Source organism: Ranitomeya variabilis, chromosome 3 (genome assembly GCF_051348905.1).
Source record: "Ranitomeya variabilis isolate aRanVar5 chromosome 3, aRanVar5.hap1, whole genome shotgun sequence".
NCBI classification, from domain to species: Eukaryota; Metazoa; Chordata; class Amphibia; order Anura; family Dendrobatidae; genus Ranitomeya; species Ranitomeya variabilis.
In genome coordinates, this window is record NC_135234.1 from 776090467 (window position 1) to 776104799 (window position 14333).

The 14333-nt window shown below is 44.7% G+C and overlaps 2 protein-coding genes across 2 annotated transcripts in view; both read left to right on the forward strand.

Annotated features, from left to right (window-relative positions):
• Nucleotides 1-7006, forward strand: part of LOC143817466 (uncharacterized) — a 59783-nt gene extending 52777 nt beyond the window's left edge. Inside the window, exon 9 of the mRNA XM_077298898.1 lies at nt 6023-7006. Coding sequence (XP_077155013.1) covers nt 6023-6719 — 697 coding nt within the window. The 3' untranslated portion in view covers nt 6720-7006. The remainder of the gene's footprint in view (nt 1-6022) is intronic.
• LOC143817463 (gastrula zinc finger protein XlCGF66.1-like) lies at nt 3455-5910 on the forward strand. Its single transcript, XM_077298895.1, has 6 exons — nt 3455-3914; nt 4022-4189; nt 4273-4396; nt 4514-4611; nt 5068-5125; nt 5708-5910. Exons 1-6 carry the CDS (start codon nt 3837-3839, stop codon nt 5773-5775), a joined length of 594 nt encoding a protein of 197 aa, XP_077155010.1. The 5' UTR covers nt 3455-3836; the 3' UTR covers nt 5776-5910.
• Nucleotides 7007-14333: the final 7327 nt, after the last annotated feature.

The window sequence follows — 14333 nt, forward strand, 5'->3', positions numbered from 1 at the left end:
GTTAAATACTCCTCCCCTTCCTGCAACCACCAGTGTTTTTCCTGTTCCCTATGGGGCATGAAGAGATTCCCTGATGGTGGTGCCATGGCCGGCGATTTAGAGCAGCCAGGGCTATTCACCTACTGCCGGGCAGCTGAGGTCGGGGGCTCTGCTTTCCTCCTCCACTTGCTGCTTCCATCTCCATGCATGCCATGTGACCCGGAATCCCCTTTTCCCGCTCCTCCTGCGCTTCCTTGAGGGGTAAAGTGGAGAGGTGATGTGCAGCCGGGGTCCTCCGCTCCTCATGTGGCAGTATCCGGATACAGCGCGCACTGGAAGTGATGTCGGGTGAACTTCCGGTTCACTTCCTGTGAATCCACTTGGGATTCCTCCCTGCGACCTGGGGGAGGAGGAGCACAACTGTGTAACGGTGGGACCTCGGTTACTTAATCCTGGTCGGGGATAGCTCCAGTTATGGCTCATTGTCTGTGTCTCTGTGTGACCACTGACGGACTGACCATTTGCCCCCAGCCACCCCAGAAAAGGCACATCTGGAAGATGCACCTATTCTGGCACTTGGCCACTCTCTTCCCACTCCCGTGTAGCGGTGGGATATTGTTGACTTTTTATGTTACCTTTTTTACAGGACGAGGGTCTTCAGGTGGATTTCCAGTATAATAAAATATTACAACACCCTTTGTCTTTATTTCATTAAAGTACTTTGCAATTATGTGTGTGTGTTTTATTAACCATTTCGTACTATTGGATTAATAATGGATAGGTGACATAATTGACGCCTCTCCATTATTAATCTGGCTTAATGTCACCTTACAATAGCAATGTGACATTAACCCTTCATTACCCCATATCCCACCGCTACAGGGAGTGGGAAGAGAGTGGCCAAGTGCCAGAATAGGCGCATCTTCCAGATGTGCCTTTTCTGGGGTGGCTGGGGGCAGATGTTTGTAGCCACGGGGGGCCAATAACCATGGACCCTCTCCTGGCTATTAATATCTGCCCTCAGTCACCGGCTTTACCACTCTGGCGGAGAAAATTGCGCGGGGGCCCACGCCATTTTTTTCCGCCATTTAACCCTTTATTTTACAAGCTACAGCGCCCACATTTTGCACATACACACTACTAACATTAGTAGTGTGGAATATGCAAAAAAAAAGGGGATATGAGATGGTTTACTGTATGTAATCATGTCTCATATCCTGTCGGGTTTAGGCAGGAGAAATGAAAAGCCGGCAATTGAATTACCGGCTTTTCTATAGAACACGGCTGCGTATTTCTCGCAAGTCACACTGCTGGTCCGTGTGGAATCCGTATTTTTCTCGCCCCCATAGACTTTCATTGGCTTTTTTTTGCGCAATACGCTGACAAACGCAGCATGCTGCGATTTTCTATGGCAGTACAAGACCGTATATTACGGATCCGTAATATACGGCTGATAGGAGCTGGGCCATAGAGATTCATTGGGCCGTGTGTAATATGTATTTTACGGACGTATTTTCTGCGCTCATACGTCCGTAAAACTCGCTAGTGTGACGCCAGCCTAAGGGTATGTGAACACTTTGTGGGCGGTTTTCCTGCAGATCCGCAGCAGTTTTTTTACGTGCAGAGACGCTGCAGATCCGCAAGTGATTTACAGTATAATATAAATCAATGGGGAAATAAAAATGCTGTGCTGATGCTGCGGAAAAATCTGCACAGAAATCGCAGCAAATTCAAAACAGGAGCATGTCAATTCTTTTTCGCAGATCTGCAGCGTTTCTGCACCCATTCCATAATAGAAATCTGCAGGGGTAAAAAACACATGAAATCCGCACAGAATCCACAGCAAATCTGCAAAAAAAACCACTCAAAATCTGCAAAAAAAGTGCAGATTTTGACCTGCATTTTCTGCCACGAAATGCGGAATCTGCACAGAAAATTCCACAGTCTAATCCGCAACGTGTGCACATAGCCCAAATGCTAAAACTGACCGGCCGTTATGATTCTCCAGGTCATTACGAGTTCATAGACACCAAGCATGTCTTGGTATATTGATATTGAGCTCAGAGCAGTGTATCACACAGGATGGGATTAGATCAGCAATATCTAAGGTGTGTAATGTGTGACCCTGCTCCATCCACTTCTATGGGAGCAGTGGTGTAATGTGTGACCCCGCTCCATCCACTTCTATGGGAGCAGTGCTGTAATGTGTTACCTCACTCTATCCACTTCTATGGGAGCGGTGGTGTAATGAGTGACCCCGCTCCATCCACTTCTATGGGAGCAGTGGTGTAATGTGTGACCCTACTCCATCCACTTCTATGGGAGCGGTGGTGTAATGTGTGACCCTGCTCCATCCACTTCTATGGGAGCAGTGGTGTAATGAGTGACCCTGCTCCATCCACTTCTATGGGAGCAGTGGTGTAATGTGTGACCCCGCTCCTTGCACTTCTATGGGAGCAGTGGTGTAATGTGTGACCTCACTCTATCCACTTCTATGGGAGCGGTGGTGTAATGTGTGACCCCGCTCCATCCACTTCTATGGGAGCTGTGGTGTAATGTGTGACCTCACTCTATCCACTTCTATGGGAGCAGTGGTGTAATGTGTGACCCCGCTCCATCCACTTCTATGGGAGCTGTGGTGTAATGTTAGCAGGTGCCCAGTCGGCCTGTATACTTGGTTGCTGGTGGTGGCTAGTAGTGGTTCCTGTGTTGTTATTGTGTTGCTGGTGGTGATGAATATATATCTCTTCCATGTGTTGTGTATATAGCACACGCTCAATAACCGGCCTTAGTGGGAGATACTAACAGTCCTGTTCCCCCGAAAACGTCGTCTCGTCCAGCAAACAATCCGCCACACGGCTCCATCAGTGGAGAATATAACAGTTATAGTCCTCAGAGTAAAGAGATGAAAAATAGTATTTATTGTGTAAAAGAACCACAACATGAGAACAGCTATAAATGAGGCATCGCTGTAATCGGACTGAGCAGAAGAATAAAACCGCTGTATCAATCTTACCACACGCTGAACGGTATAAACGGTATAAAAAACAAGACCTCACATGACCAAACTATGGACAAATGATAGCGGTATACTGCCAGGACGATGGCTTCTGCCACTAATACCCCATCTGCCACTAATACCCCATCTGCCACTAATACCCCATCTGCCACTAATACCCCATCTACCACTAATACCCCATCTGCCACTAATACCCCATCTACCACTAATACCCCATCTGCCACTAATACCCCATCTACCACTAATACCCCATCTGCCACTAATACCCCATCTACCACTAATACCCCATCTACCACTAATACCCCATCTGCCACTAATACCCCATCTACCACTAATACCCCATCTACCACTAATACCCCATCTACTCTGCCCCTGAGCTCAGGAGGAGCAGCCGCCTGCTGCCACCATGTGTAATACTGCGAGTCCTGGGAACTAGGAGACTCCACCAACAAGATGGCGGCGCTCACTGCAGGGACAGGAAGTCTGCAGCCTAAACCCCGCCCCTTCCTGCTACACTTCCTGCCTCACATGCTGGAGAGCAGAGAACCAGGAGAAGACGCAGTGACCGCAGCTCCGGTATATGAGTTCTCCTAAACTGGAGACACAAAATGTTCAGATGATAAAGAATGAGGAGATCCAGGAGGCGACCAACTCGGTGATATCAATGGATGAAAGTCTGTGACAGGAGGGAATAGTCAACTGTGTGACATGGAGAGGACAGATCTAAGGACCTCAAAGATATTCTTCCATTAATTCTCAATCCTCTTTTTTTCAGGTTCCCTTTAGGGTGAAGGGCAGCTAATATTTTCTGGGCCTTTCCATCGATGACCTTCTGAGGATGGAGCAGGACAGAAGCCACACGGCTGCTCAAATATTAGACCTCACCCTGGAGATAATCTACTGGATCACTGGAGAGGTGAGATCTTCACATCACTCTGATCTCTAGGAATAAAGCAGGGAAATGACGGGAAAGGTGAAGGATCCTTAGAATAGATGTAATGATCAGAGTCTCCTCATACACAGGATCACACAGTAGTGAAGACGTCGTCTGGAGAGTGTGTGACCCCTCATGTGTCAGGAGGATGGAGCAGGACCCCGAGTGACATCACCGAGCCTCCACCTCATTCACTGATACATGAGCAGAAGATCCTAGAACTGACCCACAGGATCACTGAGCTGCTGAGCGGAGAGGTGAGTGCTGCCGGGAATGCTGGGACATTATATAATAACGCCGGGGGAGGGGTCTGCTAATGACGGGTCATTGTGTGTGTCAGGTTCCTATAAGATGTCAGGACGTCACCGTCTATTTCTCCATGGAGGAGTGGGAGTATATAGAAGGACACAAGGATCTATACAAGGACGTCATGATGGAGGATCACCAGCCCCTCACATCTCCAGGTAAGAGGAGACCGTACTGATTATAGAGGAGAGACCGGGTCTGAGGTCACCTAGACTCCCCATCATCTGATCATCACATGTAGATGATGTATTCAGTCTTGTGTATATTTCTTATAGATGGGTCCAGTCCGAGAAATCCACCAGAGAGAAGTCCCAGTCCTCTATATTCCCAGGATCGTCCAGAGGAGAAGCAGAATGTCCTCCTGGATCATCAGGTAGATGGAGCTGAGGTTCCTAGACTGACGTAATTAAGCTTTCTACTGACCTCCAGACTGTAGGTGCCATGTCATCGGGGGTCAGTGCCGGCTACAGATAGTTTTGGTTTCATAAATGCTGATATTCATTTCCACCACTTTGGAAATCCACTTTGCCATTGATATTCAGTGAGGATAAATGTAGAGTCTGCCGTGTAGATGGAAATATCTGCACAATGCCAATCAGCTGCTTCTAATTCTGTCCGTGAACACAGCTCTATACTGCAGAACATTTCATGCAGGAAAATTAGAGAACGATTTATGTCGATTTGTAAAACATTTGGTGGATTGGTGACCTAGTCTGATCACCACATGAAGGGGTCATTCTTTTGTCATATTGGTTTTTCTTCTTCATCTGATATAAGATAAACTGATGTTTTGTCTTTTTTTCTTATGTCTAATGTGGGATCTTTGCAGGAAGATCATGGTGACACAACAACTGGACTTGACAAACCCTTATCAGAGACGGTGAATGGTAAGAGCCTTTCAGAAATCTTGATTTTTTTTTCCATTGGTTTGTTGTCTGTATTTTTCTTAATGTACAACGGGGTGAATATTAACTTGAACACCCTTGGATGTGGTCACAGTGACCAGTGGGGTAACTCGGGGTCAGTGTTGGGGACTCTACTTATTAGCGGGCTAATATCAGCCACAGGATGTCAGCACACAGCTATGAGGACAGTGTTGGTAATGGAGATATGCTTTATGAAAGGTATTAGATAATATGCAACAATAAAGGATGGAGAATGATGGATCTGGTGGAAAATATCTGGAATTAAGATTTAAAACTGAATAATAAAAACCAGAAGGTGGTTATTCACGGACTGCATTGTGTCCCCAAACTTTTGTATGTTTATTAATGACCTTGTAGAAGACTTACAAAATGCATTATCATAATTATTGTATTTTATTACGTATTTTACTTGTGTGCTTAGATGAGGTTGTTCCAGCACCAATACCAAAAATGACTTGTATCCTCGCAGGACATATAATGTAAATGTACTGTGTCCATCTCTGATCTGTTTATTGTATTTTGATATATTTCTTGCTTTTGTAGATTTTTCACATAAAAATTATAAAATAACATCTAATGGAAATATTTTTTTTAAGGAGAAGATTGGATGAGTAGCTCCCATGGACATCTACACTTATCTCCTTTTTATGAAGCCAATGACAATCAATTACTGACTTTCAAAAGTAGCACTGGACATAAACTTGATAATGGTTTCATATGTTCAGATTGTGGGAAACATTTTAAAAAGAAATCAAATCTTACCATGCACAAGAGGAGTCACAAAGATGAAAAGCCATTTTTGTGTTCTGAATGTGGGAAGCGTTTTATTATTAAATCAATTCTTGTTGCACATCAGAGAATTCACACAGGAGACAAGCCATATCCGTGTTTAGAATGTGGGAAATGTTTTACTCAGAAGAAACATCTTGTTGTACATCAAAGAATTCACACAGGAGAGAAGCCATATCCGTGTTCAGAATGTGGGAAGTGTTTTACCCAGAAGTCAGATCTTGTTGTACATCAAAGAATTCACACAGGAGAGAAGCCATTTTTATGTCCAAAATGTGGGAAGTGTTTTAGTCACAGATCAAATTTTATGCAGCATGTGAGAATTCACACAGGGGAGAAGCCATTTTCATGTTCAAAATGTGGGAAGTGTTTTAGTCACAGATCAAGTTTTATGCAGCATGTGAGAACTCACATAAGAGAGAAGCGATATCCGTGTTCAGAATGTGGGAAATGTTTTACCCAGAAGTCAGATCTTGTTGTACATCAAAGAATTCACACAGGGGAGAAGCCATTTCCATGTCTTGTATGTGGGAAGTGTTTTAATCAGAGATCACATCTAATGGAACATTTAAAAACTCACACAGGGGAGAAGCCGTTTTCATGCTCAGAATGTGGGAAGTGTTTCATCCATAAATCCAATCTTATTAACCATTTCAGAATGCACACAGGGGAGAAGCCATTTTCATGCTCAGAATGTGGAAAATGTTTCAAACGTCTATCCACTCTTATTAAACATCAGAAGTCACACAAGGGAAAAGACGTTTAATATTAATGTAGAATTTGTTTTGTCGACATGCCTCCTAGTGTGTAACGTAACTACTATGTAGAAAACCATTACTACTAACTCAGCAATGTTTAGCTTGAGCTCAGAGATGGCTGATGTGTGGTATTCACTGAAATCCTCATTTGTAGCTGAACTGGAACAGAAAATTACCGTATCAGGAATATCTGAGGTTCACTTGAGTAGATCGAGAACAATTTGTTACAGAATTTATGCAATAAATAATGTTATCATTAACTATGGGACTCAATGGTGGCGTAATGTATATCACACATTTGGCTTTAATGAGAAATAAGATTTGATGATCTTTTTAAATAAAATTGATTCTACTGTACTACAAAACTGGAAGCTGACTGGTGGCCATCTAACACTTACTACCCCACTGATGAGCTGAATGAAGGGACTGCGATGATCCAATCAGTGCCACATCCCTTTCAATGTTTTCAAGACTTTTTGAAGACACTTTTCTTGTTTGGGGGTGGGGGGGATTTTGCCTCTTCATTGCCGAGGCATTAGAAATGAAAGCATTGGCACATTGTGAGTTAACTTTTTTATAGGGAACCTGTCAGCAGGATTGTGCTCAGTAACTACAGTGTCAGGTCAGCACCGTTATATTGATTACAGTGATACCTGGTGATATCTGTCTTGTGGTTGTTGTGCAATCGGGATTTGCAGTGAGGGATCAGTATGAATACCTTTAACAGAGCACCACATAAAGCCCCACCTCGCCCACAGGACACCCCGGAGCACGAGAATCTCATTAAGGCCTCTTTTACACGTCCAGATAATTCCGGTACCGGAGAAATCGGTATCGGAGTTATGTGTCCGTGTGTTCGTGTGCTCACGTAGCACATCAGTGTGGCACACGTGCGGCATCCGTGTGCCGCCCGTGTGCCGCCTGATGAGCACACAGACCGTGCAGGAGAGACAGCGCTATACTAAGCGCTGTCCCCCCCGCTGTGGTGCTGAAGGCAGAATTCATCTCTTCTCCCCTACAGGAGAGAAGAGATGAAAGATCAAGTTTTTGGTTTTTTTTGTGAAAAATAAAGTTTGCATGTGCCCCCCACTTTCCCCCCCAGTGCGCCGCCCGGCCCCTTGTAGATGCAGAGAAATACTCATCCAGCTCCCGCGATGTCTCCTCTCTCCTCTCAGCGCCGGCAGCTTCTCCTGTGTGAGCACAAAAAAAAAACAAAAAAAAACTTGATCTTTCATCTCTTCTCTCCTGCGGGGGAGAAGAGATGAATGCCACCTTCAACATCCTAGAGAGAGAACAAGCCCCCACCATGTCGCCTGGTCTAGAGGAGGAAGCGCTTCTTCAGCAGGAGCTGCTGCTATACAGCCAGAAGCCTGAATTTCCACTGTAACTGGGGTCACTATATAGAGGAAATCAGCAACAAAAAGAATGCACCCTTATTTTAACCCCTTTACCCCCAAGGGTGGTTTGCATGTTAATGACCGGGCCAATTTTTACAATTCCGACCACTGTCCCTTTATGAGGTTATAACTCTGGAACGCTTCAACGGATCCCGGTGATTCTGACATTGTTTTCTCGTGACATATTGTACTTCATGATAGTGGTAAAATTTCTTTGATATTACCTGCGTTTATTTGTGAAAAAAAATGGAAATTTGGCAAAAATTTTGAAAATGTAGCAATTTTCCAACTTTGAATTTTCATGCCCTTAAATCCGAGATACGTCAAACAAAATACTTAAAAGGTAACATTTCCCATATGTCTACTTTACATCAGCACAATTTTGGAACCAAAATTATTTTTATCAGGGAGTTATAAGGGTTAAAAGTTGACCAGCAATTTCTCATTTTTACAGCACCATTTTTTTTTATGGACCACATTACATTTGAAGTCACTTTGAGGGGTCTATATGATAGAAAATACCCAAAAGTGACACCATTCTAAAAACTGCACCCCTCAAGGTGCTCAAAACCACTTTCAAGAAGTTTATTAACCCTTCAAGTGCTTCACAGGAATTTTTGGAATGTTTAAATAAAAATGAACATTTAACTTTTTTCATAAAAAATTTAATTCAGATCCAATTTGTTATATTTTCCCAAGGGTAACAGGAGAAATTGAACCCAAAAAGTAGTTGTACAATTTCTCCTGAGTACCCCGATGCCCCATATGTGGGGGTAATTTACTGTTTGGGCGCATGGCAGAGCTCGGAAGGGAAGGAGCACCGTTTGACTTTTCAATGCAAAATTGGATGGAGTTGAGATAGGAAACCATGTCGCGTTTGAAGAGCCCCTGATGTGCCTAAACAGTGGAAACCCTCCACAAGTGACACCATTTTGGAATGTAGACCCCCTAATGAAATTATCTAGATGTGTGGTGAGCACTTTGAACCCCCAAGTGCTTCACAGAAGTTTATAATGTAGAGCCGTAAAAATAAAGAATATTTTTTTTCACAAAAATGAACTTTTCGCCCCCAATTTTTTACTTTCCCAAGGGTAACAAAAGAAATTGGACCATAAAAGATGTTGTGCAATTTGTCCTCAGTACGCTGATACCCCATATGTGGGTGTAAACCACTGTTTGGGCGCATGGCAGAGCTCAGAAGGGTTTGGAGCACCATTTGACTTTTCAATGCAAAATTGGCTGGAATTGAGATCGGTTGCCATGTCGCGTTTGGAGAGCCCCTGATGTGCCTAAACAGTGGAAAGCCCCCACAAGTGACACCATATTGGAAAGTAGACCACCTAAGGAACTTATCTAGATGTGAGGTGAGCACTTTGGACCCACAAATGCTTCACAGAAGTTTATAATGTAGAGCCGTAAAGATAAAAAAAATCCTTTTTTTTCACAAAAATGATCTTTTTGCCCCCAATTTTTTATTTTCCCAAGGGTAACAGGAGAAATTGGACCTCAAAAGTTGTTGTGCAATTTGTCCTGAGTACGCTGATACCCCATATGTGGGTGGGAACCACCGTTTGGGCGCATGGCAGAGCTTGGAAGGGAAGGAGCTCCGTTTTTGAATGCAGACTTTGATGGAATGGTCTGCAGGTGTCACATTGCGTTTGCAGAGCCCCTGATGTACCTAAACAGTAGAAACCCCCACAAGTGACCCCATATTGGAAACTAGACCCCCCAAGGAACTTATCTAGATGTGTTGTGAAAAGTTTGAATCCCCAAGTGTTTCACTAAAGTTTATAACGCAGAGCCGTGAAAAAAATAAAATATTTTTATTATTTTTTATTCCACAATTTTTTATTTTCCCAAGGGTAACAGGCGAGATTGGACCCCAACAGTTGTCCAATTTTTCCTGAGTACGCTAATACCCCATATGTGAGAGAAAACTACTGTTTGGCCACTCATCCGGGCTCGTAAGGGAAGTAGTGACATTTTGGAATGCAGATTTTGATGGAATGTTCTGCGGGCATCATGTACCGTTTGCAGAGCCCCTGATGTGCCTAAACAGTAAAAAAAAACACAAGTGACCCCATTTTGGAAACTACACCCCCCCAAGGAACTTATCTAGATGTGTTGTGAGAACTTTGAACCCCCAAGTGTTTCACTAAAGTTTATAACGCAGAGCCGTGAAAATAAAAAAATCATTTTTTTTCCACAAAAATGATTTTTTAGCCCCCAAATTTTTATTTTCCCAAGGGTAACAGGAAAAATTGGACCTCAAAAGTTATCCAACTTGTCCTGAGTACGCTGATACCCCATATGTGGGGGGTAAACCCCTGTTTGGGTGCACGGCAGAGCTCAGAAGGGAAGGCAGAATTGGCTGGAATTGAGATCGGACACCATGTCGCGTTTGGAGAGCCCCTGATGTACCTAACAGTGGAAACCCCCCAATTATAACTCCAACCCTAGACCCAACACACCCCTAACAATAATCCCAACCATAACCACACCCCTAACCCTAATCCCAATCCTAACCACAACCCTAACCCCAACACACCCCTAATCCAAACCCTAACCCCAACACACCCCTAACCACAACACACCCCTGATCCCAACACTAACCACAACCCTAACCCCCAACACACCCCTAATGCCAACCCTAACCCTAATCCCAGCTGTAAACTTAATCTAAACCCTAACTTTAGCCCTAGCCCTAATGAGATAATGGAAATAAATACATTTTTTTATTTTATTATTTTACCCTAACTAAGGGGGTGATAAAGAGGGGTTAGATTTACTTTTATATCGGGTTTTTATGTTTGGCAGCTGTCACATGCTAAAAGATGCTTTTTATTGCAAAAAATAATTTTTGCATCACCACATTTTGAGAGCTATAATTTTTTCATATTTTGGCCCACAGAGTCATGTGAGGTCTTGTTTTTTGCGGGACGAGTTGACGTTTTTATTTTTGCCATTTTCAGGCACATATTTTTTGATCACTTTTTTACTACGATTTTTGGGAGGCAGAATGAACAGCAATTCATGAATTTCTTTTGGGGGAGGCGTTTATATCGTTCCGCATGTGGTGAAATTGATAAAGCAGTTTTATTCTTCGGGTCAGTACGATTACAGCAATGCCTCATTTATATCATTTTTTTGGTTTGGCGCTTTTATACAATAAAAACTTTTTTATATAAAAAAATTGATTTTACATTGCTTTATTCTGAGAGCTATAACATTTTTATTTTTTCGCTGATGGCGCTGTATGGTGGCTCGTTTTTTTGCGGGACAAGATGATGTTTTCTGCGATACTATGTTTATTTATATCCGTCTTTTTGATCGCGTGTTATTCCACTTTTTGTTCGGTGGTATGATGATAAAGCATTGTTTTTTGCTTTGTTTTTTATTTATTTTTTTACAGTGTTCACTGAAGGGGTTAACTAGTGGGACAGTTTTATAGGTCGGGTCGTTACGAACGCAGCGATACTAAATATGTGTACTTTTTTTTTTTTTTTATTTACATAAAGAAATGTATTTATTGGAACAATATTTATTTTTTTTCTTTATTTAGGATTTTTAAAAAAATATTTTTAAACAGTATAATATATTTTTTTTACATTCTCCCGAGGTGGGACATCACTATATAAAGTCAGATAGCTGATCTGACAGGCAGTGAAGGAAGCTTGCCGGAGCCTGCTCTCAGCAGGCACTGACAAGCCACCTCCCTGCAGGACCCAGAAGGACCCCGCGGCCATCTTGGATCCGGGGGCCTGCAGGAAGGAAGCCCTCGGAACAACGCGATTACATCACGTTGTTCTGAGGGTCTCAGGGAAGCACACAGGGAGCCCGCTCCCTGCACGATGCTTCCCTATGTCACCGGAACGCTGCAGTCTTGTTTGATCGCAGTGTTCCGGGGATTAATGTGCCAGGAGCGGTCCGTGACCGCTACTGGCACATAGTGCCGGGTATCAGCTGTGATAATCCGCTGACACCCGGCCGCGCTCCCCCCCGTGATCGCGGCTGATTGCGTATGATGTACTATCCCGTCAATAGTCATAAGGGCCCAGGTCACATCGACGGGATAGTATGTCTGATGTCAGAAAGGGGTTAAAGGGAAAATGCCATAAAAAAATGTTTCAACCATTGAAAAATGTATTACCTTATTTTTTTGATGATTAGACACACTTTTATGATCCCCAAAATTAGGGGCAAAATGGGGGTGCGTCTTATAATCCAAACACTGTTCTTACTGAGGGGTCAATGCTGCGGGCCCAGAGCTGGGGGTGTTGCGGTGGTCCTGCGATGTGCGGTGGTGGTATTGGAGCAAGCGGTCGTGATACGATGGCGAGCGGTAGCGGCATATGGCGGCCACCATTCTTCCAGGGTCTGACTTCCCGCTTCTCACTCGGAGGAAAGCAGAGATTGCCATCCGCACCTGCCTCTACGCGATGTCTCCAGGAAAATGGCCGTGGATGCAGATGGAGATCTCTGCACCAAGATCTCGGGAGATATCTCAGCACCAAGATCTCCATCTGCGCAGGTGCCACCCCAGCCGCCATTTTCCCAGAGTCCACCACATAGTAAACAATGCGGGGGCTCTGGGCTTTCACAAAATGCCGGCGGAGCCCCCACACCACTGAACACCCGCAGCGCCACTCTTGCCTCCTCCATCACCAACCCTGGGACTCTGCTCCACTGCGGCCTGCACCACCAAACACCGGCAGCGTTGTACATCCGAACACCCCTTTCTCCCAGTCTGGGGTCCGCAGAATCGCCCCACTCCTTCCTCCTTCAGCAGCGACCCTGGGACCCTGCTTCACCACATCCACCACCCCCGGTAATCAGTAAGACACCTGGATTGTAAGAAGCACTACCATTTTATTAAAAAAAAGTTTTTCTCCAGTCACCTTCTATGACAGCAGCATCGGAGGACGTCTCCCTGCCCTAATGGGTCACAGGAAACACAAAAAAGGTTAAATACTCCTCCCCTTCCTGCAACCACCAGTGTTTTTCCTGTTCCCTATGGGGCATGAAGAGATTCCCTGATGGTGGTGCCGTGGCCGGCGATTTAGAGCACCCAGGGCTATTCACTTACTGCCGGGCAGCTGAGGTTGGGGGCTCTGCTTTCCTCCACTTGCTGCTTCCGTCTCCATGCATGCCATGTGACCCGGGACCCCCTTTTTCCGCTCCTCCTGCGCCTCCTTTAGGGGTAAAGCGGAGAGGTGATGTGCAGCCGGGGTCCTCCGCTCCTCATGCGGCAGTATCCAGATACAGCGCGCACCGGAAGTGATGTTGGGTGAACTCTCGGTTCACTTCCTGTGCGTTCCACTTGGGATTCCTCCCTGCGACCTGGGGGAGGAGGAGCACAACTGTGTAACGCTGGGACCTCGGTTATTTAATCCTGGTCGGGGATACCTCCAGGTAAGGCTCATTGTCTATGTCTCTGTGTGACCACTGATGGGCTGACCATGGATGGCGACAAATCCTCCCTTCCTGCCTCTGCAGATCCCAGTGTCCACCCTCCTACTGTAAGTAGTGGATGAAGGTCCTTTCCTATCTATGGTGTCCTTAGGGGAGACTTAGTCCACCTTTCTCTCTCATTTTAGGGAGACAATGTCCCTAAGGCTAAGCTCACATTAGCATTTCTGTGCACAGCGTATTATCTGCATGCGCAAACGCATGCAAAAGCATGCTTACGCCTGCGCATCATCTTGCGCATGACGCAAAAAAAAACGCTGCGTGTGTATGCGTTTTTTATGCGCATGGTGGAGGCAGTGACATCATTTTCTGGACATGCGCAGTCTAAAGTATGCATGCGTATCGAACGCATCTCATTGCGTACCAATGCATTCTCATAGACAGTAATGCGTTTTTTGACACAATTGTCCGCATGCGGACGATTGTGCAATATTTGACGCCTCAAAAAATGCAACATGTTGCGTTTGCCGGAAACCGCCGCACACCGTGAAGCGACGCATGCGTATGCATGTGAATGCATGCAAAAGCATGTCCCTGTGTACACCATGTTAAACTCCATCACCTACAAAGAGGACATTATTCCTTTAGACTGCAATTAGAGCTGCCCCATTGGGACTTACTCCTTACACTCCTGTCCTCCATTTATTGCTCCGGCACAAGTGAGGTTTTGACAAAGACCGCCCCTGGTCGAAACGTTAACCTTATTGTCCGCAATTACTATATGTTATAAAGCACCTGGTGACGTCTCTGCGCATG

Bases quoted from the DNA above. Each gene is read 5' to 3' on its own strand.
- LOC143817463 (XM_077298895.1), top strand. From the start codon at position 3,837: ATGGAGCAGGACAGAAGCCACACGGCTGCTCAAATATTAGACCTCACC. The intron at 3,915-4,021 runs GTGAGATCTTCA...CCTCATACACAG, and splicing joins TCTACTGGATCACTGGAGAG to GATCACACAGTAGTGAAGAC. The intron at 5,126-5,707 runs GTAAGAGCCTTT...TTGCTTTTGTAG, and splicing joins CTTATCAGAGACGGTGAATG to ATTTTTCACATAAAAATTAT.